The 24,095-nt window shown below is 40.6% G+C and overlaps 1 protein-coding gene across 1 annotated transcript; it reads right to left on the reverse strand.

Annotated features, from left to right (window-relative positions):
- Window positions 1-1,070: 1,070 nt before the first annotated feature.
- Window positions 1,071-22,657, reverse strand: KLHL31 (kelch like family member 31). Its single transcript, XM_070586236.1, has 3 exons — window positions 20,803-22,657; window positions 7,772-8,976; window positions 1,071-6,035 (listed from the first exon to the last, which is right to left on the reverse strand). The coding sequence occupies exons 2-3, from the start codon at window positions 8,941-8,943 to the stop codon at window positions 5,303-5,305; spliced, it is 1,905 nt and encodes a 634-aa protein (XP_070442337.1). The 5' UTR covers window positions 8,944-8,976; window positions 20,803-22,657; the 3' UTR covers window positions 1,071-5,302.
- Window positions 22,658-24,095: the final 1,438 nt, after the last annotated feature.

Genomic DNA, 24,095 nt, shown 5'->3' on the forward strand with positions numbered 1-24,095 from the left:
CTTCACCACTCTCTAAGGTGCATGTCTGGTCTGAAACTGGGTGGAAGATGGGTATTGGCATAAGGAGTAATACAGCTTACACCTCGGGTCATAAACCAACCTGTGAATGGGGCTAGAAAGAAAAACAAAGGGGCCGGTAGGGTGGTTCTAGGAGCCCTGGGTTGGAGATCCTCTCTCCTGCAAGGTCTGTTCCTCCCGAAATGGACCTTCTAATGCACTTCCACACCACCCTGATGAGAGGAAAGCCTAGAGGTGGGTTTGAATATCTTTTAGTCTCTAGTCTTTCTACCAAGCTTGCCGGTTATTCCTTTGATACATACTAGAGTTCCTTAGATATAACTATTGTCATGAATTGGATACATGGACTGAAGTGTGAATGTGGGAGGGGGTGCAAACCTGTAGGGGAACTTGGAATTATGTGGGAGTTCAAAGAAAACTCGAAGAAACTCTAGGGCACCTGTCTGGGATGCTCAAAACCGGGAATGTGGACCAGCTGATTTCTGTTTGAGGCCAATCTAGTCTCTTCACATGGTTACAAGGCTTGGAGAAGTTTAGGAAAAAGTATAGTTGCCATTTAGAATTTTCTAGAAATGACTATGATGGCCTCAACTCAGTGTTATTATTTAACTGCTAAATCAGATCAAAGATTGGGCATCTGGGTTACATTTCATTTGCTCATTGGAAAGAGAGGTGGAAGAGAAAGGCCGTGAAGGTTTGTCTGTACAGCAATACAATTTCATTTCCTAAAAAGTAGTTTTGTTGCAAATGATGAACCCGAATCTGTGCAAGACTTAGGGCAAGGTGGAAATGAGACTAGAAACTGCACTTAATCTATGAGTTCTAAGTGGTCAAGGCTGAGATAGACCAGACTCAGGCTCCAAAGCAAGTCACTAGTGATGTTTTAGACCGTTTTCTTTCTTTAGTCTTCAAGCTATTGGAACAACTTTTCAATTATTTGTCATTTCTTTTGTTGTTGTTGTCTTTGTTGAGGTGAATCATTATGAAAACTAAACAGAGAAAAAAGCAAACACCCCAAGCATCACAGAAGGAACACGTCAGAACCGCCCACATTTGATGGTCGACAAGTTTTTTCAAATGCAGCTTTACTGAGTGTGATGAGGTTACAAACACTACAGACATTTCACTTGGTTGTTCCTTTTATAGTACCAGAATGTTTTAAGCAAACAAACTAATTTTTGGCCAAAATTTGCTGAATAAATACAAAGTTTTTAGAAGTGTCCAAGAGAAGTATTTTATTTCAAATTCTCTGAAAGGGAAATTTAATGATCTTTACCCTCTGAATATACTGGATTCTTTAATATTTTAGAATCTTTAGTTCTCATAATTACCACGGAGGAGTGTTTAGGAAACTGTGCTATAGCTTTTCTTGGTATGAAAAGAAATACTGAAAAATAATTCCTTTTAATGCTGCCTTGTGCTCGAGAACTTATGCATCAGCGGCTGGAAGGAGGTCTAGCTCCTTCAGAGAAGACTCCTTCAGAGAAGACTCCTTCAGAGAAGAATTCAGTAGAACCATTCAGAGATTACATGAATTCATTTCTTTGTAACTCAAGGAAAAAATTAATTAAACGAAATGATTTTGTTTCCTTCATCTAGTAACTTGGATGAATTCTGAAGATATTTGGCCAGAATAACCAGCAAAAAATTGACGTTTAAACATTCACATATTTCCGGATAAACCTCTATTTACACACGTTTGTAAAATACAATTCCCATAGTTGCTGCTCTGCCTTAAATCACAGAACCATTCAGTACAGGCTCACTTCCTTCTTAGCTCAACTATACCTCCCCGCTCATGACGTTCCACTGCCATCTAATCATTGTTTAGAATTGTATCAATCTGTGCCATTACTGACCTTCTATTCATAATCATTCTTACAACAAAGGAAGTAAAAATAAAACTCATTCAATGCCACTGAAAGCAACTAGTGCGTTAGGGATGACAGCTGGGCTCCAAGAACCTAACAAGAAATGGACAGACCACATGAAAGTCTGGCTTCCTGGAGAATTTCACATCAGGACTCTGGCCCATTCAGAAAAAAAGAGAGCTTGAGTTTTGTTACTTCAGCTGCTAGGTAACATGCTGCTTCTCTGATACATTGAACGGATGCTTTTATTTAATCACAGGGGTCTGGCAGTACAAAAATAACAAATCCTTTTCTTTCAGAAAAATGAAAGGAGATACAGGGTTGGAGCCAGCCCTGGTGGGGTAGTGGTTAAAATTTGGCGCTCCCGTTGCCACAGCCTGGATTCGGTTTCCGGTCAGGGAAGCACACCACCCATCTGTAGGGTGTCAGACTGTGGCAGCTGCTGTTGCCATGATGCTGAAAGCTGTGCCGCGGGGGTATTTCAAACACCAGTAGGGTGACCAGTGGTGGACAGGTTTCAGTAAGTTTCCAGACAAAGACAGACTAGGAAGAAGGACCTGGTCACCCACTTCCAAAAAACTGGTCATGAAAACCCTATGAATAGCAGCAGAACATTGTCTGAGAGAGCGCCGGAGGGTGAGAGGATGGTGCAAAAAGACCGGGCAGGGTTCCACTCTACTGTACACAGGGTCGCCAGGAGTCAGAATTGACTTGACAGCACTAACAACAAATAGGGTTGGACCCTAAGACTTGGGAGTGTAATTGAATGTAAAGCTTAAAACATAATAAAAATGAAGTAATTTTCTAGTTGGGAAACACGGAGAAACTGTCAAGTTTTCTAGGAGGAGCTGCTTCCATAGTTGGGTTAAAGAGTTTGTTTCACTCACACGTGAAAGGTGAAACACATTATTTTGATTCTGTATACTTCGCAATGTTCTTTATTTATTGACCCAGCTGTTGAAGCAGAAGATGGAATAGCAATGCCAGGAAATTGGGTGTAAGCCCAGATAGGTGTATTTTCTGAGTCTTCAGATAAACAAAGTAGAAAATACATTAAATGGTAATTTCAAATGATTTCTCCAGCTCTAACATGTCTCTAGTTTCATCTCTAGAAAGCCACTGCCAAGTTTTTGCACAACCTATCTTATCAAGCTCTGACAGATGAAAAAATCCTCTAGTTTCAGCATCTCTCCTCATTCTTCCATGATAAAACGTGATGATTGATTTATTTTTTTTGATTGAGCTTATATTGGCTTATAACAATTGATTCTTATTTCATTCCAAGCCTTAAGTCCCCCACTTCACAATACTTCTAGGATCTCAATGGGAGACACATCTATTAGTGTGCATCAAGGAATTACAGCTATTTGCCCACTTATGATCTGTCATACATAATAAGTCACCTTTTTTCTCTCAAAATTAATAATATCCTATAGGCTTCTCAGCTCTATGAGAACCTATATTTATACCAAACTAAAAGATGTTGCAGTCATGAAAAGTTTATTTTACCAATGATGCCACAAGGACCAAAGGTTATCTATAGGTTGTACATTGGTAACTGAAGAGCCCAATGATGTTAACTCGCTCTGTCAATTGGTTCCTCACACAGCTGTATTTTCCAGCCTGGGCAGGTTGGGAGTCAAGGGAGCAGGTGCTTTTAGACCTGCTCCTACTTGGAGAAGCTCCTCATGCTGTGTGTGGGGTGAGGAAACAGCCCAGGGCTTTTATATGAACAATGTCTTGTTTTTACCTTACAGTCTTTATGGCCCTTATCTGAGTGCTACCATTAAACCCACAGACTGAACTGTTCATAAGGGGCAAGGATATAAAATTGTTCCACAAAGTGTATTCTATGAACCACTTTTCACAGTTCGAATATTTTAAATATAAATATTGTAACTCTAGCAATAACCTATCTACAAGGTGGGAGAGGAGGGGATTCATGAAAACCCAGGTACATTTCCATATAGCTCATGTTTAACCGCTTAGTTTGTTTTATTTTTCAAAATCCAATTGCACGTAACCCATAATTGATAGGCCACTTCCTCTCCAAAACAAATCAACTATCAAAGAATAAAGTGATAAATTATAAGAAAGGAAAATAAATATCATTTACTACAATCATTCTCTTGCTCCAAAACTTGGAAAACATGTAAGAAAAATGATATTGAGTGGATAAACTTTACTTTGCAAAGCTAATTTGGAACAGGTGAGATTTAAAAAGATAGAATAGAATGGGCGTATCTTATTTTAATATTTGTATGTGAAATGAATGTGTTAGAATTTTAATTAAGAAATCAGGAGGACTGCTATGAAATGGAACACAATGGCATTTACCAGCAGGAGAATCCATTCAGCCTGTTATTGTCAAATCCGAGAATTCCAAGTGTTTTCTTCATTCTCATCCACATAAAAGAGTGCAAGAAATCGAATTACTCCTGTTGGTTGTATAACCTTTAGGCTATATAAGCTTTCAGTTAACGATCCTTACGGACACAGTTTTAGTTGGTGTTTTTCCCAGGATTACATTAGGGTCAAGGTTGCCTTTAACCATCTTCGTGTAGTTTTTCGGAGGAGGGAGGGGCTCCCATGAGACTTGGCAACTCCATTAATAAGGGACAAGGGTGAAAGTGCAAATACTTTCAGGAGATACAACAAAATGATTTAAATTTACACTGTAAGTTAAATGACTAACATCAGTTCCTTTTCTGAAAGCAGGATTTTATGATAAAAAATACACTGGGGCCCAGGGAATGGAGGAAGAGGGAGTCAGCGCTAAGCAAAAGTGCCGGTCTCCGGGTTAGCCCGTCAGCCCTTTCCAGTCCGACTTTGTTCTACGCTTTATGACTTTGTCATGGGCTGCCTTTCAAAATCCTGTACTCAGTCACGTATAGGAAAAGAAACCGCACTGAAATACAGAATTAAATCTTGTCTTGATGGATAGAGACGGATTTCCATTTCAAAACAAAATCCATAAATGAATATTTTCAATTTTCTAAAGAAAAAACAGAGGAAAATAAACTTTTGTGTGTGAAGTCGCTTACTCACGTAAGCTTCATGTGTCCTAAAGTGTAGAAGAAAAAATTCAAATGTGGGTGTAACCGCTCTACACGCAGGAACGAGCCACGATGGGAGAGCGCCTACCAGGAATTCTGTCTGCCACCCAGCGGCCGCTGAAATAAATTATTTTCTTTTCTTTGTCGGTGATGGCTCTGCATTTTGCTTAAAAAAAAAAAAATTGACACAGAGGTAGATTATGCCACACCAGGAACTGAAAACCAGCAAGACATATGGCTCGATACATTTTAAAATACAATCATTGTAGTAAATGTTATATATTTTCCTTTTCGCTAAGTCAAAGGTTAACCACGAATAAATATTGGGTCTTCCTGCGTCCCCGCGTCTACCGGGGTTCACATACTGACTGGCACCGAGGACACCGAGCTGGCTCGGGATTCCCGGGTCACGCTGTTGGGCATGGAGAGGGTGCAGCAGGACACGCCCACGGTGGCCTCGGGCAGCTCGTCGTCCTCCGTCCACTCGTTGAGCTCGGGGCTGAAGCACTGGATGCACTTCTTGTACTTCTTCTCGCCCTCGTTCCAGCCGCCCAGCAGGTAGGCGCGCCCGTGCAGCGCCGAGGCGCCCGCCGTGCTCACGCCCACCGGCAGCGGCGCCGCGAAGCTCCATTGGCCCGAGGCGGGGCTGTAGCACTCCACCGGCAGCACGTCCACGCGCTCCCCGCGCGGCCCCAGCTGGCTGCCCCCCATCACGTACACCCTGTCGCCTAGCGTGACGGCGCAGTGCCAGCCTCGGGGCGTGCTCAGGCCCGGCAGCTCCTGCCACGCGTCGCTGGCCGGGTCGTAGGCGCACACCGAGCGCGAGTACGCAGTGCCGATGTAGCCGCCAGTCACCAGCACCCGGCCGTCGGTGACCGCGCTGGCGTGGCAGCAGCGCGCCACCTCCAGGGGTGTCTTCGGCTGCCACTGGTTGGTGGAGGGCACGTAGCACTCCAGCGAGGCCAGGCTGCCTTCTGTATTGCGGCCGCCCACGGCGTAAAGGAGCCCGTTGAACACGCTCAGGCTGAAGTGCGTGCGCTTCTGGTTCATGCTGGCCAGGTGTATCCAGGTGTTGAAGCGGGGATCGTATCTGGAAATGGCAGAGGAAGTGTGACAGCCTTGTTGGAGGCAGCTAGGGAACTCAGGTTCCTCCGCAACCATAACGTGGGACTCTGGACATTATCCCTGCGAGAAGGCCAGGGACCTAGCGCAGCTCCCCACCTGGAGGCTGGTGTTTTCCTTTCAACCAGTATAAAAGTGTAACACTTGGAAAAGGCAAGGCTAGCATTGGTGACTTCCCCTCCTCCTGTTTATAAAATCACTTCCTTTATCAGGCCCAACAGAGACCGACCTTTCAGTCCCCTTTCCTGAATATTCAAATATCCATCATCCAGTAGGATGTATGAGATGTGCATGTGGGGGAGGGGATGGAAGCTGGGTATTTGTGGCAATCAGAAAAGGGAACACTGCCGCATTAAAGTCAGTTCCGCATACCTTCAGACACCCACCATCCCTAGCTCTCTCTCACTGCTTAATCAAGATAGGCCTTGACCAATTGCATTTCTCCCTTTCTCACAAACCCCTTCTTATTCATACTCCTTTCCTGGAAATTGCAACGGTAAAGCCAAGTCACTCAACCAAGTCTTCTACCATCTGTTTAGAATGAAATCAGTGGAAGTCATCTCCAAAAGCATCAACAAAGACTTAACTTATGATATTTTTCTATTTTCTAGCATGTATGAGTAGGTAAGATTTTTTAGTTTAGGGATATGTTCTTTTCAGTGTTCAATACTACAGTTATTATACCATAAGCACTGAAATCAATATTGCAAAAAGAGCGACTTGAGTACTAATGGTTGAGTTATCAGCAGGAGAAAAAGTGGCAGAGTAGATGATGCTTTCCTGCTTACATCGTCTGACTTCTCGTAAACACAGAACCCATTCCCTCAGTTTGAAGTTCATTCATCTATGTCCCATTTAAACTCCAAATCAAAACTTGGTTATAGTTATAAACTAAAGGCTAAAAATCAATCAATTGTTTGGATTCATTTAAATGACACACACATATATATAATGAAATAATATAGAATATTTTTCATGTATACTGGATACATTTTCAGATCTTGCTCATTAGTTATTTTTGACTTTGGAATACTACCATGATATAAGAACGACTTTCTGAATATTTCATATATGTGGAGGGTTAATTTTTTATCATAAATATACAAAAATAACATGTCATCTGAATTCCATTTTCTGAAGGATTTATTATGCTTTTCCTCTTTCTTCTTGCATAAAAAATATCGACATTTTCTATGGTATGCAGTCTTCAAAAAATATTTAAAATTAATTAGGTGCCACCTTTTTACTGATCTCATTCTATTTGCCAATATCAATCTGACAGTCATCAGTAACAGTCACTTAAAAGAAACTTTGTATTATTTTAATCTTTCTTACGACTTAGTGTTAAAAACTAGATTTGTACCCAGTGTCTTTCAGAAAGGCAGTGGATTGTGACGAGCGCCTGGCTAGAAATGAGAGAATGTGAACTGCCGCTTACTAGTGGTATAACTTCTCTGGGTATCAGATTTCTCACATATAAAATCAGAATAATCATATCTTCCCCACTCACTTCACAGGCTTATTCGGAATTCTAGAGTGATTGCACTTTGTATAAAGTGAAGTGCTGTATATATGTAACGTGGCATTATTATTGATTTACTGAACCAATGAACCAAGATAATAAGCATGATTAATTTACTTTTATATCAGGGCAATTTCCTCACCATATTGAACCCTTTCAGTTCCTAATAAAGGGTCAAGTACCTGCAGAAATTGCTGACTGCATGCTTGGCTTGATTTCTTGCATCATTCTGGTCTTCACCACCGGCCACGTAAAGAAATCCGTCCATCACAGCCACACACTGATTGAAACTCTTGGCTGGCATTTCTGTAAGCTTGCTCCATCCATTTTCAGGGTCTCTATACAAGATGTCTCTACTAAGGGACTTCTCAGTAAGGCCTGGACGTCCCCCAACAGTGACGAGGACTCGACAGCCCCCACGGATTCTCGTGCGCCTAGACTGCAACGTGTTTTGATGATACGGGAGTAAGTGGTAGTTCATAGCATCTACAAGAAGTCTGTGACAATCAGCATCTTGCATCATTCTGGGTACGGACTGAACGTAATTGACCAGGTCTTGCGCAGAGATGGTACCAAAGCGAATATTGCTCAAAAGATCTGCAGCATATTTCACTCTCTTTTGGTCAAATTCTAACCATTTCATTGCAATCTGGAATGCTACTATTTCAGAAGGCAACTGTAAGTCATCATCTATGAGAAGTTCGTTAATTTGCTCAAATGTAAGTTTCATAAACTGATCTGATTCTGCAAATTCCAGGAAGTTATCCCGTATAAATTTTTGGGCTGCCACTTTCGCGTTTTTCAGGGAGTATGTTTCAGCAATGTTAGCAACGTACATGCAATTCTCAACACTCATCTCTCGTATCAGAAAATCACTGCACATCTTTACAAGGGTATGGATCTGAAGATAAACAGCAGCAGAAATAATGCTTCCTATTGTGTACAAGGAGAGAGTCAGCTTTCCTGTGTAGGCATATGCAATGACAGTGGCCAGGCCTAGCGGTGAGATATCATTGAGATCCACCCTCTGAGTAGTCGGGTCTTTTTTAAGGATGTTGTAAAAGTACTCACTGCATGAAGCCATCACTGACTTGTGAACGTCAAAAGATTTGGTTTTGGTGCCAATGACTAAGTCACAAAGGAAGCTCTCCTGCCGCATTTTACTTAAACCTTCCAAGAGGTTGGGGCCATAAAAAGCATCTGTCAATTCAGAAGAAATGCAGCTAAGGCCATTGCCTCCCTCTAGAAGCCCATTCAGAGCATTCAGTTTGTTTAGGGGGCTATCTTCTACAATTATGGTCATCTCATTGATATCCCCTTTGTTCTTTCTGACAGTCTTCTTTTTGGGGGCCATGTTGGCAAACACACTGTCACAGGCAAGAGCTTGCTAAAAGAAAAAGAAAAAGAAAAAGAAAAAGGCATGGTTTTATTTTAATTGTGCTTTAGACTTTGAAATGCTACGTTGAGAAATTTTTTTATAATAGTTTTTTAATGGCATAATGTAGATGAACCCCCAAAATAGATTTAAAGACTTACATTAAACTAGATGCACATTTTATTGACAGTTTATTTCAGCATCAAGCATTGAAGACAATTCTAGAAAGATTTATATTATCAAATGAGACAATAGCTATATTGCCAGGTAATTTTATACTGCAGAAAAGACCGAATATTCTCTCATCCAGCTGTACAGTAATCATGGAATCGTAGTTAAACATCATTTGAAGGGCTCAGTTTACTCTTACAAAAAAGTGAATTATAACTACTCTGAAGTTTTCCTCAATAAAATACTAAAATTCAGGAATCCATGTAAAATGTAGAACATATATATGCTAGAATAAATGAGGCACTTAAAAATCAAAGGGTAAGGACTTGTAATGACACATTAGTTCAGTTCAGTTCTACTCCGCATATTCAGTAAAATAACTTCCAGAGTTAAATATCTAAATGACACACACACACCAACTTGCGCAAGAACTAGAACAAAGTGGTGGTGCTTGTTTTTTTTAAATCTTAAGAGTAGGAAAGTCCCTCTTAAGCACAGCAAAAAAAGCCAGAAGCCGTAAAGGAAAAGACCAAAATATCTGACATAGAAAACAATGAAGACTTCTGTAAAACAGCACCAACTGTTTAAGAGACAAACAACAGACTGTGACACATATTTGTAACATTTTTGACAGACAAAAGGTTAATTGACACAGTATTTAAAGAGTGCCTACAATTATTAACAGAAGGGTAATCCAATTAAAAAATGGACACAGACTATGACCAGGTAGTTCACAGAAAATAAAATACAAATAGTTAATAAATATTTTTTTTAAAGCTAAACCAATAATAATCAGGGAAGTGTCAACTGAAATCCAGAGATCCTTTTAACTTTTTTGTGGTCAAACTTTGCTTATCAGAGATTAAATATTTTTAAATATTCATAACATCGGATATCGGTGTGGTACTCTCCCTACACTGATGATGGGAGTATAATTGATACAGTCTTTTGGATGTAATTTGGCAGTCTATCCAAAAAGTCATATTTTTATGCTTTGACACTAAAATTCTAAATCTAGGAATGAGAGATATATTCACATAGAGAAATATTACATGGATGCTCGCATATTAAGGATAATAACCGTTTTCCCATTATCAATGTTATAAATATTTGAACTAGTTTTTAAACCTGTATGAACTGTGAATTTAGCTCTATGATATAGCTCTGAAAAGCTCTAGTATAAACACAGAATTGAAATATATTAAGTTTTCCAATTACATACATAGTCCTTAAAATATCGTAGGTTAAATTGTTTTAGCCTTTCTCAAAAAATTGAGCATAGTCATCAGAAGATGCTATACTCAGACTTTTAAATGGATTTTATTTACGGTATGGTAGCATTCACTTTTTTGGTGAGATTAGCAGTGTTGCTTTTTTCCTTCATTTTTAAAATTACAAAATCAATATGTGAAATTTGACAACTCAGTTTGTTATATATCATTCCAGATAATTGTATATACTTATACAAACTTATATATGCATATTTTTGAGCAGTCATGTGCTGGTAAACCAACTTTCTAGGGGGGAAAAGCCCTTATTTGTAAGGTGCTGATTTCTTTGGTGCAAATACACTCATCGTGGCTGATTTTAAGCTATCTACTGTGCAACAACCAGTGTGAAAAATTCCTGAAAATTTAACAATTGGCTCTCATGAGCTCGTCCAAGTCAGCTCCAGCACACCACTATAGGAGAACCTATATCAAAACAGGTTGTGTTCTATTACTCAGCAGTTTGCACTTCTGGCTTAGCAGTAACTCCTGCACATCTTTCCATATTGATACTTATGTAAATTTACCGCATTCTCTCTAATAGCTGCACAGTCTCCTATAGTAAGGATATATAAAACTTGTTCAATTATTCTCCTGTTGATGTTCATTTAGGGGTGTGCATGTGTTTTAAGTCTCACTGCTCAGTTCATCATTGGGAGGGGGGGTAAAGCTTGGCTTTGATTCCCCTTGAAAGGTCTTCAATTTAATTACTGAAATATTTGTTTAAAAATTTCATAACCCTTCGGTTGTGTTTGTCTCTGTCCCTTTCCATGTGGAAGGATAGTAGCAAGTAGGTAGGAAATAAAGAATGTCTCTCTCTTTGCTAGGGCTTTTGTCTTTCTCATTAAGCTCACCTTTCAATTTCTATTTATTTACAAGGCTGTAGCACATTCTTTCTCGCAAACAACACCCAAGGCATCCTTACCTTGTGAAATAGATTTCCAACCCACCATCATTTTAGTCTTCAAATGCACTGACTTATGTGGTGAGGGCTCCCTTTGCTGGGTTTTTCTGGGGAAAATTTTTGTTCAGCAAGCAGTTATCAGACACCTACTGCCGTGTGGGCAGCACTGGTGATGGAGCAATACAATATGTAATTCATGTTAGAGAGACAAGACATGACAGGCACAAAAAGACAACAAGGAACTAGGTAAGCACAGCAGAGAAATTTTTTTCTTTTTAAACAACAGTTATTTCCATCTAGCATGTAAGCACAAATGTGTCTTTGGGGGAAGCCCTGGCCATTTTCCTGGAAGAACCCTTTTGGCCAATTTTTTATTCAGGTATATGTAGAACTTATAGCCACTCATTGTTTTGGAGGAAATCCTGAATCTGAGTAGTCTTCAGACTAAAATGCTAAATCTTCTGTTTATCTACTATTAAAAGATTATTTCATTGGTAGCATATATGGGTGATATTTCAACAACTGATAAAACAGGGCACCTGCTAACTAGCATGGGTTCATGGCACAGTGCTGGAGGTGGATTCTAGAGGCTCCCTCGGGTCCCCGTGTGTAAGTCTTCAGTTGCTGGATCAGAGTGAGGCCCAGGGGGTCCTGGGAGGGGACTACATGAGTGGGAGCGATTCAGGGGGCAGGGAGGGGGTCAGGGAAGCAGATATTTGGCTATTTACCAATTGAGCACAGAGGGATCTCAGTATTTTAACAACTAGTACACTGTACTGAAATATTCTCGTCCTCAGGACAGGGTGTAATTCTTTGGAGATTATTTTGATTTTAAGCTTTTTTTGTTTCTTCTGATGAATATGGAGATTTCTGGATAAAAGAGAGAATCCTCAAGAACATTGTGAGATGCTGAGGCTAAGGAGACAAAAGACCAGCAAGGAATTCCAAATGAAGGGGTGACTGGTGGACACTAGGAGTAATGATATCTGATTCCCAGTTTTAAGTCTTCCTTTTCAACATTGTTATTCTCATATATCATCCTTAATTGAGGTATTCTCAAGTATCCTTAGTGAAGTTTGATAAGTTGCCAACTAGTCCACTCTTTGCCTTTAGGAATGTTGTTTAGTTATAGTCGTGAAGACCTCAGCTCTGAAGAATTCACCTAGGTTTGAGTAGCAGCTCTAGACTCCACTACTGGTGGGAAAACCAAGTAAAGCTCCTATCTGACAGATTGTCCCAAAGATAGAAACTATAAGCTGGGAGGATGGGAGGATAGCAGGGAGAGAGAAGTAGGGAAAACTACCCAGAGATGCTAGAGAGTGTAAAAAAGCAGGATGATTTCACAGAGGAGTCAAGAGTTGAAAAGAGGAATAGCATAGGATGAGTTCCCTCCTCCATGTTTTTTTGGTTCGGGTGGTTTTCCACCTACGAGCAGGCTGCAATTGGTACTGCACAGGGCAGCTGCAACTGCGATGGAAAGTACTGCTGCACTGAAGAACCAGAGGACAGAGTTTGTGGCAACCACACCCACTGGAAAACGAAGTGGGAATTCTGGAAAAGAGAGATCCAAAAGGGGGAAACCCAACAGAAGATTAAATCTTCAGGAAGGAATGAAGATGGTAAATATAAAGGACTATTTTTTTTCTCTAAAGTTCTTCAAAATACATTTGACTCTTCAAAGCAAAAATGATTACGTTGTCTTGTGAGGTTTATTGTAGTACGTATGACAATTGCAGCATAAGGGGTGGGGTGGCGGTGGTAAATGAATCTATACAGTAGCAAGCTTTCTATATTTTCTGTGGAGTGGTACAATATTAACTTATATACCCTGTGAAAATTTAACTTTGCATATTGCAATCTCTAACGTGGTGCTGTCCTCTAGAAACATAATGCGAGCCACATATGCAATTTAAAAAATTCCAGTAGCCACATTAAAAAGATAAAAAAGAAAAAGCAGGTGCAAATTAATGTTAATAAGATATTTTATTCAGCCTAATATGTACAAAATATTATTTTAACATATAATTGCTATAAAATTATTAATGTGATATTTTACATTCTTTTTTTCATACTATCTTCGAAATCCAGTGTATTTTATCCTTACAGCACATCTCATTTTGGACTAGCCACATTTCAAGTGTTTAATAGCCATATGTGGCTGATGACTATGGTATTGGACAGCAGAGGCCTAGAGCAAACACCTAAAGAATGCAAGGTATAGCTGAAAAACCAATAGATAAATTTAAATGGAATTCAGAAGAGGGCAGGAAATTTGGAATAGAGGAAGAAAAATTAGAGGGGACACACAAAAAACCAAATGATTTAATGGTAAACCTAAATTAAACTATATTAATAATTATATTAAATGTTAATGGATGAAACATTCTAATTAAAAGGCACAGATTGTCAGAATGGATAAAAAAATCAAGACCCAAATATATGCTGTCTGCAAGAGACTCACTATAAAGACACAGATAAGAAGAAAATAACGGATGGAAAAAGATTTACCTTGGAAAGAGTAGACATAAGAAGGCTGGAGTGGCTATATTAATATCAAGTAAAACAGACTTCAAGGAAAAAAAAACAATTACCAGTGATAACAAGGGAATTTCATAATGATCAAAAGGTCAATTCATCATGTAGATATCATAATCCTAAATGTATATGTGCAAATAATGGAGCTTCAAAATATGTGAAATAAGTGACAGAATTAAAGGGAGGAATAAGCAATTCCTCAATTATACTTGAAAATGTTAGTAACTTTCTCAGCAATTAATAGAACAACTAGCCAAAAAGTCAGTAAAGGTATAGATTATCTGAACAATGTTATTAATCACTCTGACTTAACCAATATTTATAGAACATTACACCCAACAACTACAGAACACAAATTCTTCCCAAATGTACATGCTACATTCACCAAGACAGATCCTATGTTGGGCCACAAAACATGTCTCAATAAATTTAAAAGGCTTGAAGTCATACGGAGCATGTTCTCTGATCATAGCAGAATTAAATCAGAAATTAATAACAATAAACGATCTAGGAAAATGAACAAAATTTGGAAATTAAAAAATACACTTCTAAATAATCACCATGAGTCAAGGAAGAGATCACAAAGGAAATTAGATAATATTTTCAAACTGGACAATACCAAAAATATAACATAAATACCAGCTCCACGACTTATCCAAAGTGTGACTTGTGATAGATTATCTAAACCCTTAGAATCTCCACTGACTTATCTCTAAAGTGAAGATAATAACAGTGTCTGTCTGTAGGATTGTCAGTGACAGCTTAGAAGGAAATGCCTGCACAGCACTTGGTAGAGTATCTGGCAAAAAGTGAGTGTTCAAAAACTTGAATCATTTTCATTAAAATCAACCACCCTTGTTAGCTATGTCTTTGGGAATAAGGAAGTAACCTGTCTAAGCTTTGGGGTGAAGCAAACCAGAGCAAACTGGCACATCATGGAGAAGCAATCATAAGGGACAAGAGGCTATATGGGACAAGCATACACAGCGACCCAGAATAAGAACTGACAAATAGCAGCCACAAGAGATTTCTGGAACATGTAACATTTCTCAGAGATTTTTGCAAATACCAGGGAGAGAAATGGAGTGCATGCAATTACACAGGCTGAGGAACACAATTATTTTTACTTTGATATGAATAATAAGGGTACCCCTGAAAGTTTAGAAAACTTGGGGTATTTGGTTCTAGGTTATGTAAGCATAACAACAGATTACATGGAACGCATTGAATCTATGAGCCTGGACTAAAGGATTCAAACTAATGAGACTATTCTGCTGGGTTGGTATTAAGATGGGAAGGTTTGCAGATAACAAGAATCTTGCTGGTCCGGGCACAGAAGGGTTTTGAAGAGGAGCAGGGATACCAGGGAGAAGGTCGGCAGAAGGAGAGGAAATGCGTCATGCTGAAGCAGGAAGACATGACTCAGCACCGTCTGTGCAGACTAAGATGGCTGCCGTCATGAGGGAGACAGCGGGACAGGTAATAGTAGGCCAATACATAAAGGACTTGGATGCCAGGAAGGGTTTGAATTTGATAAATTAATAATCAATCGAGAAGGATTAAGAAATCTCCACGAAGGGAGAGGGCACGCTCAGGCCTTAATGAAATCAGTAAAAATTCTTCCCCGGCCTTCCTTATTCCTGTTGCCACCTTCTCTTTCCTGGGTGGGTTGGCCTTCACCCTGCCCCAGCGTTCCCATGGAAACCCCATGACCTCTTTGTCTGAATTCTCTTCCCTTGTCTCCTTTCTCCAGAGCCCTACAGGGTGATACATTAGCTAATCTGACAAGTGATCCAAGCCACTCCATTAATGGGCAAAATCTACACTTTCTCCCAGATATACATGGTTTTTTGATGGGGTGTTGTTTTTTATTAATGTACTTCTACGACTCGCATAAAATTTCTAAAAGAGTAGCTACTGTGGAACATATATATAATAAACTTTTACTCTTTAAATAATATTTTTTAAATATTAAAATTATATTAATTTTAATATAAAATATTTGATTTTGATATTAAAATAATATTGATTGATTTCAAGAATATTATTGATTAGTATTTTTAATATATGTATATTTGAAATAAGAGAGGGCTTTTACAGCCCTCAAAATCACTTTGTAGAGGCAACTGGCTTCTTTAGCTCTCTCTAGGAGAAATGGAGAGAAACAGGTAGGGAACTGTGTAAGAAACTTGCAATCAGAGCCTACAGGCAACTTCCTGGTGGCTGTATTTTCCCAGATGTGTTCATAAATTCAGTCTTTCTTTACTAGAGCTGCCACTACATCCTATCCCTAGGTCTGTACCTCAGAGGTGAGGCTGTCCACACACCTGCCCAGATGTTCTCAATCTGTGCCGTGTTCCTCCCATAAGGACACTGCAGACCCCTTTGAGTAGCCTGCGGATGCAGGTCACTCCTCTGAAGCTGGGCAAAGCTCTGATGTTGTCCTCTAGGCTGCAGAGATGTTCCCTGGCTCCTATATCCTGACAAATGCTCTTCCACTGGCCCTGATCCTCCATCTCCTACCAGCCCTGCTTGGGGCTCCAGCCACTGCTTTTCTCAGTTTAAGGAGAACTGCGGGCCAGTAAGAAGGGTAGGCGCAGCTCCGTCCTGTGCTCCAGGCCCTACTGCAGAGAAGACGAGCTTCCTCACTGTGGGGATCAAAACCCCAGAGGCTCTCTTCTCACCGGGCGGGTGGGGAAGCCTTTGACAAGCTCTCCAGGCTCCTCACACTGGGGCCTTTCTGGGGAGTACAGACACAAGGCGTGTCGCACTGGGTACACACACACACACACTCACACACACACACTCTCACCATGCTGCTTGACCAGCCAGCATTTTTCCACAGTCACATTTAAATGAAGAACAAGGGCAGCTTTAAAGGAAAGAAGTTCCTTTAAAGAAGGAGATGGGTGAAAGAAAAGTGGAATGATTTAATTCACTTCCTTTTACTCATTCGGTCATGGTGCTGGGCTTCAAGGCTGATTGTATGGGCTAATAGAGGGTGATTAGAAAAGAACTGAATATTTGCAAAAATGTCCTGCTCAGTCACTAGGTCCTGTGTGAACATGTAGTCAAAAGCAGTTTGTACAGGAACTCTCACTGTTTTTTCTGCAATTATACACATGTTCACTATGCGCCTCTGGGTCATACTGTAAGTGACGGTCACAGTCACAATGAAAATCTGGCTGTGAGGAAGAGGAAGAGGTTATAAAATGAGTTGCATGTATACGTTCATATGTAATCTACAGTATAACCAAGATGTTGAGTAATAAATTTTGAGAGCATACCATTCTTACTGATTCAATTATATATTAACTGAGAGTTGGATGAGGGTTTACTTTTTGTGTTGTTTTTTAAAGCTTTTTTCTTTCTTTCTTTCTTTTTTTGTTTTTTAACTGAGTGGGTGCCTTGTGGCCGGCTGCTCAGGGCCTCCCTAGCTTGGTAGCCAGGGCAGTGCTTGCTTACCATCCCCGAGGGAGGGCTTGGACTGGGTTCTGGTCTGCATGGAGGTGAGGAGCGCAGCCTTGCGGAGCTGCCCTTGGCTGGAAGAGGTTCAAGACTGTTACTTCATTTTTCTTAAAGAACAACAGGCTTGGTTCTCCCTCCTTACCCGGGGGGAGCGGGGGCTCTAGTGAGTTGTCTCTTTGGGATCAAAGAGAGGAAGAGCTTTGCAGGCCCCCTGGGATTGATAGTGGATGGCACTTTTCACATGGCACCTACCATAGTAGGACACACTGGAAAGAGCAGGTCCAGCCACAGCAGCTGAGGTTGTGTAATGGGATGAGCAGCTATTTGGAGGCACTGCCAGTCCCTTCCTGTCCCTTCCCTTTTTGGGTGAAAGAAGAGACTTTGCACAAGGTGCAGAGGGCTGTGGAAGGCTCCCTATGCTGCCAGAGCGATCCCTTCATTCTGTGGAGGGAACTCAGAGAATTCTCCTTCTCTGGTCACGGACACCACAGTCTCCTTCCCTCTCTACTCTATCTGCCGTCACCCAGAGCAGCCTCTTGGGTCCCCTGCAAGAGCTGTCCATTAGAAATTGGGCAGAAGGGTAACAGAGATGCAATTCCACACTCCCCTCCCACTGCCCACTGCACATCTCGGCTCTTGTGTCATTTCTATGGCAGTAGTGTCATGTATTCGACACCTGATAACCAGCTGGGCAGTTATGTGAGCCATCACATTTTTCATCATCTTTTGTATTTGCCAAATTTAAGTACATTAATAATTACTACCTATAAATCATCAAGTATGAATCTATATTATGTATTAAATATAAATCATTACCTCCATTGCTACCTAAAATAATAATTACATAGCTAGCATTTATTAATTGAGGATCTATTGTGTGCTGAGGCCCAGGGCAAGTACTTAGCATGATTTTATTTTTTTTTTAATTTAAGCATCACTGAAATCCTAAAAGGTAGATTATATTATGTTCATTTTACAAATGAAGAAATTAAGGTCCAGAGAGAGTTTAAAAAACTTATCCAAGGTCACACAGTGTGCAATATGTAGGGGAGCAAAGATTCAAACCCAGATTGAGTCCTTAACCCCAGTCTGCCTCCTTCCCATCCAGGGGAGGTTAAAATCTGCAGCAGGTCAAAAAGCTAGCTCTTTCTAGCAGGAGAAGGTAGAGACTGAGTGAGGCAGAGCTGAGGTTTAAAAAATCAAACTTTGGATATGGAGAACATGAAATGGTTCTTTACAGATACAAACTCTGAAATAAGAATGAGAAATAAATTTAGGGACAATGAGAGTCTGTGGATTTCTTTATCTTATTAGGGGTTGTAAGGATATAAAGCTCCAATAAGTTTGGTAAGAAAAAAATAGAAATAGGTTCAAGGAGGTCTTGCATGAATTTGTTGATCAGAGAATCAAGCCCTTCCTTTTACATGTTAGATTGAATATGAAATTATCAATTTTTGTTTAAAAACAAATATCAATTTCATATGGTTCAACTTAGCCAGAGGCCTGTGCCTGGCTTTTATCTCTAAAGTATACAGAAACCGTACATAAAGTTAAGTACAATTCTAGTCTCCCAGACTGGATACAGCATGCAAGGACCTAGTGCTAAAATTTTTGGTTTTGGTTTTGTTGAAAATTTTAGAAAAATAACTCTTTCTCTTTCCTGGTCTTTTGTGTGTGTCTGTGTTAGGGGTGGGATATGGCAGGAGGGGGGTTGGAAATCTAGTTTTTCAGACTAATAGTCTCTTAGTTGTCATGGAACTGAAAATTAGTTTTGGTGTTCCTTTTACTCTAACTATCTGACAGACCTGTGTCAACATCCAACCTTTTAAGATTTCAGTTTAATCATCTGTCAAATGAGAAGATGTGTACCTTTCAGTTCTAAAAATTTTACAGAATGTTAAGAGTAAACAGTTGGCTTTTGCTGTCAGAATCGTCAAAGTCTGGTCCTCCCCTCAGTCAGTATGGACTTTTAGAGCTCTAGAATCAACTCATTATCAGATATAGATAAACCAACGACACAGGGGATTCTTCACCCGGGAGTCATGGTCTGGGTTATCAGATTTAGGAAATAAAATATATCCAGTTAAATTTGAATTTCAGATAAACCACGAATCATATTTTAGAATAAGTATATCCCATGCAATATTTGGGATATACTTATTCTGAAAACTAGTTTGTGTTTTATCTGAAAATCAGATGTAGCCGGGTGTCCTATATTTTATCTGGCGGCTCTGCTCTGGGTTGGGTTTCAAGTGAATCCATGAAATTTTCTAGAATATTATGAAACATGTTGTGCATATGTGTTTATGTGTATTTTTCTGTAGAGTGGGCCTAGAGCTTTCAGGAGGTTCTCAAAAAGGTCCATAACCCAAAATAAAACCAGAACCATTGGCCTGAGAATGATGCTGCCAAGAAATGGTAACATAATTCTATCCTCTTCTATGAGTGGGTGCGTCCATGTGACAGCATCGCACTTAAATCAAGTTCCTCCTGGCCTGAAACAGATCTCAGGTGAAAAGCCCCTAGAACTGATTCTAGAAAAGAATTGTCACTTCATATTCTCTTTCCTGCTGCCCTCCACCCTTGCCTCCTGGGACAGACTCCACACAGGGCAAGCTGAACAGCCCTGTGTGCTAAAGTGTCACTGTCACTCTCATGCCAGAATGAGCTGGGATCCCAGAAGGTCTTCTTGCCAAAGGGGCGAGTCAGCTGCGCCATCCCCCTGTCCTGCCACATTCCAATCACTGCATCTGTCCCGGCTCGTCAGCATGACTCCGGGAATAGAAACCCTCCGCTCCGCCTGCTTGCCATTTTAAGTTAAGTCCAACAGAGGGGGGTTCCATTTTCTGTCTCATTTCCAAGATGATTTCTGATATAAAACATAGGTCTGTGTAGCTGTCTGTGCACATTTCGAACAAAAACTTGCTTTATACTTAAATTAAAAATTTGTTCTTTTCGCAGGGGGAATTTCTATTTATATTTCTGGGAATTCAAAGAGTTGTCTGATTTTTGTGCTACCATTTTAGTTACAACTGATTATATTTTATCCGAACTTCTCAGGTACCGAATGTTTACATGGTTCCTGATAAAAATGAAGATGGAATTTGAAACTTTGTGAGCAAAAGCCAAGAATTTTATTTTTCCCTCCCTTTGCTAGAAAATAGAGGAAGAAAACATACATTGGGCCTTTGAGACTTAAAATTATTATTAGAAGTTACAAGTAATTTTACTTTTTTGAAGGCATCCCTCTCCTGCATTTCTATGACTATGACATTCTCCTATTCTATCACATTCCTTAGATTTCAAGAAAATATTTTCTGGCTTCCAATTTCAGATCAGGGACGCGAGCAGTGTGGCCCAACTGTAGACTGCCGTCAGTGAAACAGCTCCACAACCGTTCACACTCAGACACCCCCACTTCTCCCACCCACACACCCCTACACACCCCAGAATCTAGCAGAAAGGACTGGGAGAGTGGCCTCCGCTCCTTACCCTCCTGTGTGAAGTGGTGTCCCCGACTGGTGACGATGAAGTTTCAGCAGCAGACTCCTCTCGAGAAGCAATCTGTGGCGAGAGAGAGGGAGAAGGAAAAGCCGGTGGGGAGCCACCAGAAGCCACCTGACAAGTCCCAGCAGCAGCAGTTTTTAGAGTGACCCTCTGCCGTCACACTGGATAAGGTGGCCAGGCCTGCGCTCTCTTGCCTGCCCAGAGCAGCAGTGTGAGCCCTTCTCTCCCTCTTTGGCCTTCAACTCCAGGCCACTCCAGGGCAGAGGGCGGGGCCCTGGTTGGTGGAGAGGGGTTGGGTTTCTTGACCTGCCCATTTGTTTAAAAAGAAAACTCAAGAGCTCAGTCAACCTGGGGGTGAGGAAAGAAAATTAATTAGCTGGGTATTTAATTGTTGGAAGCAGGGATTCAAGTGTATGCACTTGGTAAGAAGAAGGGGAGTTTGTGGATAAAAATTAGCTCCTAGAAAGGTAAATAGCCTGGTCACCTCAGGTCTTTTGAGAAGATCGAGTTTATAAATAGACTGTTCTTCAGAAGAGGAGCACATGTTTAGGAGGACAAGGTAGCACACATGTGGCACCAGCGTTATTAGAGTTGTCGTCGCAGAGCTTCATAGAGTGAGTTCACCACCAGTGATCCACAGCAGGTCTGAGAATCACACACACTCCAGCACACGCACAGGCTAGGAAATGTCTGCTTTGGTAACACTTCATGTGAAAAACAAATTCAGAGGATTATAACTACTGCAAGCATTTAATAGACGCCAAGGGTGTGAAATGGCTGCTAAAAAGGTTAACATGATTTTAGAATGCAATAATAGAAAAATGGTTCATGGGAAATAAGTGTTCTAATTATTCTTCATTAGTCAGAGGATGTGTTGAGCATCGTGTTGCCGCCTTGCAACACTGAGAAATAAGCCTGCATCCTGCAGGAGGCGGCTGCAGTGAAGGGAACGTCAGAAGCTGTGCATATTGGGATTGCCTGAAGAAAAGTACCTTCCAGAGAGGACTCAGGACGGGTGAGGCCCCTGGTTGCAAGTGCTTTGGGGGCTGTTGTGCAGCAAGGGACCCAGTTAAAATTTTTGTAGCCTAAGATGTCAAAAATTAGGCCCAATGGATAGAAATTCCAGGGAAATAAGTTAAAACTAAGGAAGGAAAACTCTGGTAACAACTGGGTTCTGATGATGAAAATAGGGTCCAATGATGAAAAGGAGCCAGTGCCCTATGATCAGAAGGATGGATGTAAAAGAAGCTGCAGGACGGATGTGATGTTGACGTGACTCTTGCTGTGGCTGGGCACTTGCCCTGGACCATCTCTGATGTCTTTCCGACTCTAAGACTCAATGGTTCTATATGTATTGGCCTCTGGTTCTCCTGACACCTCTCAACTCATTGGGTAGCATCTTACTTACCACTTCTGCTTGAATTATGGTCAGCTTTTTAGCAGGGGAAACTATTTTGATTTTTTAAAAAAATTCTTTGTTTTCATCCATAGATCTCCAGCCCAGAACTCAATGTCAGAAGTAAATCAAAGAAATTCTTTATTCTATGGTTTACATAAAGCTAATAGAGGACCTCTGTCAAATGATGCCTCTTGTTTCCACCTCGTTGAATAGAGCATTTGACTCTATTCTTACTATGATAAAAATCAGTCTTGCATCATATTTATGGTAATGATTGTATGATTATGGAAAGGTCCTTCAAGAAGTAGCTGTTGGAACCAATACCATCGTCTTCAAGGGTTCAAGACTATTAATTTCAGTTCTACGGAACAACACTGAGATACTCCTTTCAATAGAATATCATTTGAGGGAGACGTATGAACACAAATGGAAGATTAAATGGCAAAAATGGAAAATCTAAGAGACACTTCAATTAAAAAAAATGTACAGAGTAGCTACTGTACGTAAGCATTTGACTACAGCTATGGTTGAAATGCTGGAAAAATAGGGGGCATCGAACATGAGTGGAAAAGGAGGCTGGACAGTAGATTGTAGTGTACATTAAGAAATTTGATCTTCATCCTTAAAGCAATGGGAGCCTACTCATTGAAGTTTGTTTTTAAAAAAGGAGTACCATGGGGCTGGCCCCGTGGCCGAGTGGTTAAGTTCGCGCGCTCTGCTGCAGGCGGCCCAGTGTTTCGTTGGTTCGAATCCTGGGCGCGGACATGGCACTGCTCATCAGACCACGCTGAGGCAGCGTCCCACATGCCACAACTAGAAGGACCCACAACAAAATATACAGCTATGTACCGGGGGGCTTTGGGGAGAAAAAGGAGAAAAATAAAATATTAAAAAAAAAAAAAATCTCCTAAAAAAAAAAAAAGGAGTACCATGATGAGATTGGCATTTTAGAAAGAATGCCCTGGCTCTTGGGGAATATAACCTTAGCAGAATTTAGAGTTTTAGAAAGTGATTGAAAATATTAGGTAAGTTATCAGAAAGACTGGGGTAGAGTGTGTGGTGTTGGCGGTTTGAGGACAGAGGAGAAGGTATCAGATTGTCTGGAGGAGTGAGAGAGAATGTGGGCTAGGATTGCCAGGCAGGATAGCATGGCAGGACGCCACTCGAGGTCAACAGCCATGACTGGTGGACGATCTGAGATCTGTCAGTATGCTTGTGTGTTTTTCTGATGCCACGTTCAGCTGCAGAGAAGCCAGAGAGTCGGATTTAACTGGAGAAAGGGTTTTGTAGGGTGGGTAATTTATTTGTTTCCACTGTTGGTCCGTATCTCTCCTACACCAACCTCTCCCTACCCTATGCCACAGACCCAACTCAAATGTAAGCACCATGAGGACAGGGATCTGTACTTGTTTTGGACACTAATGGATCCCAAATGCCTACAACAGTGCCTGGTACATAGTAGATGATGAATAATTGTCTATTAACTGAATAAGTAAATGAGTGAGTGAATGAATATAATGGCAAACCATAAAACTGTGCTGAGTAAGGAGGAAAATGAGGTCCTGAGGGCAGAGAATTTTTCTTGTTTATTACTATAACCCCAGAACTAAGACAATGCCTAGCATATAGTAGGTACTCAATAAATATTTGTTGAATGAAAAAAAAATACTGACAATACAGTAAAATACAAAGATGAAAAGTATTGTGATATTTTGCTCTTTACTTATTTTCTCATGGCAATTCACAGAGATTCTCTAGCAAAAACAAGTGTGTTTTTAAAAAGCTTTTATAGCTGAAAGAATAGTTGCACAATAACTCATGGTCCCCAAGGGATAGCTATCTGCTGTAGATTCTAGCTCTGATAATTTAGCTGGTTCTC

The sequence above is a fragment of the Equus przewalskii genome, chromosome 19 (genome assembly GCF_037783145.1).
Source record: "Equus przewalskii isolate Varuska chromosome 19, EquPr2, whole genome shotgun sequence".
Taxonomy (NCBI): Eukaryota; Metazoa; Chordata; class Mammalia; order Perissodactyla; family Equidae; genus Equus; species Equus przewalskii.

Coding starts and splice junctions, on each gene's coding strand:
- KLHL31 (XM_070586236.1), bottom strand. CDS start 8,943: ATGGCCCCCAAAAAGAAGACTGTCAGAAAGAACAAAGGGGATATCAAT. Junction 6,036..7,771: donor GCAGTCAGCAATTTCTGCAG/GTACTTGACCCT, acceptor TGCCATTTCCAG/ATACGATCCCCGCTTCAACA.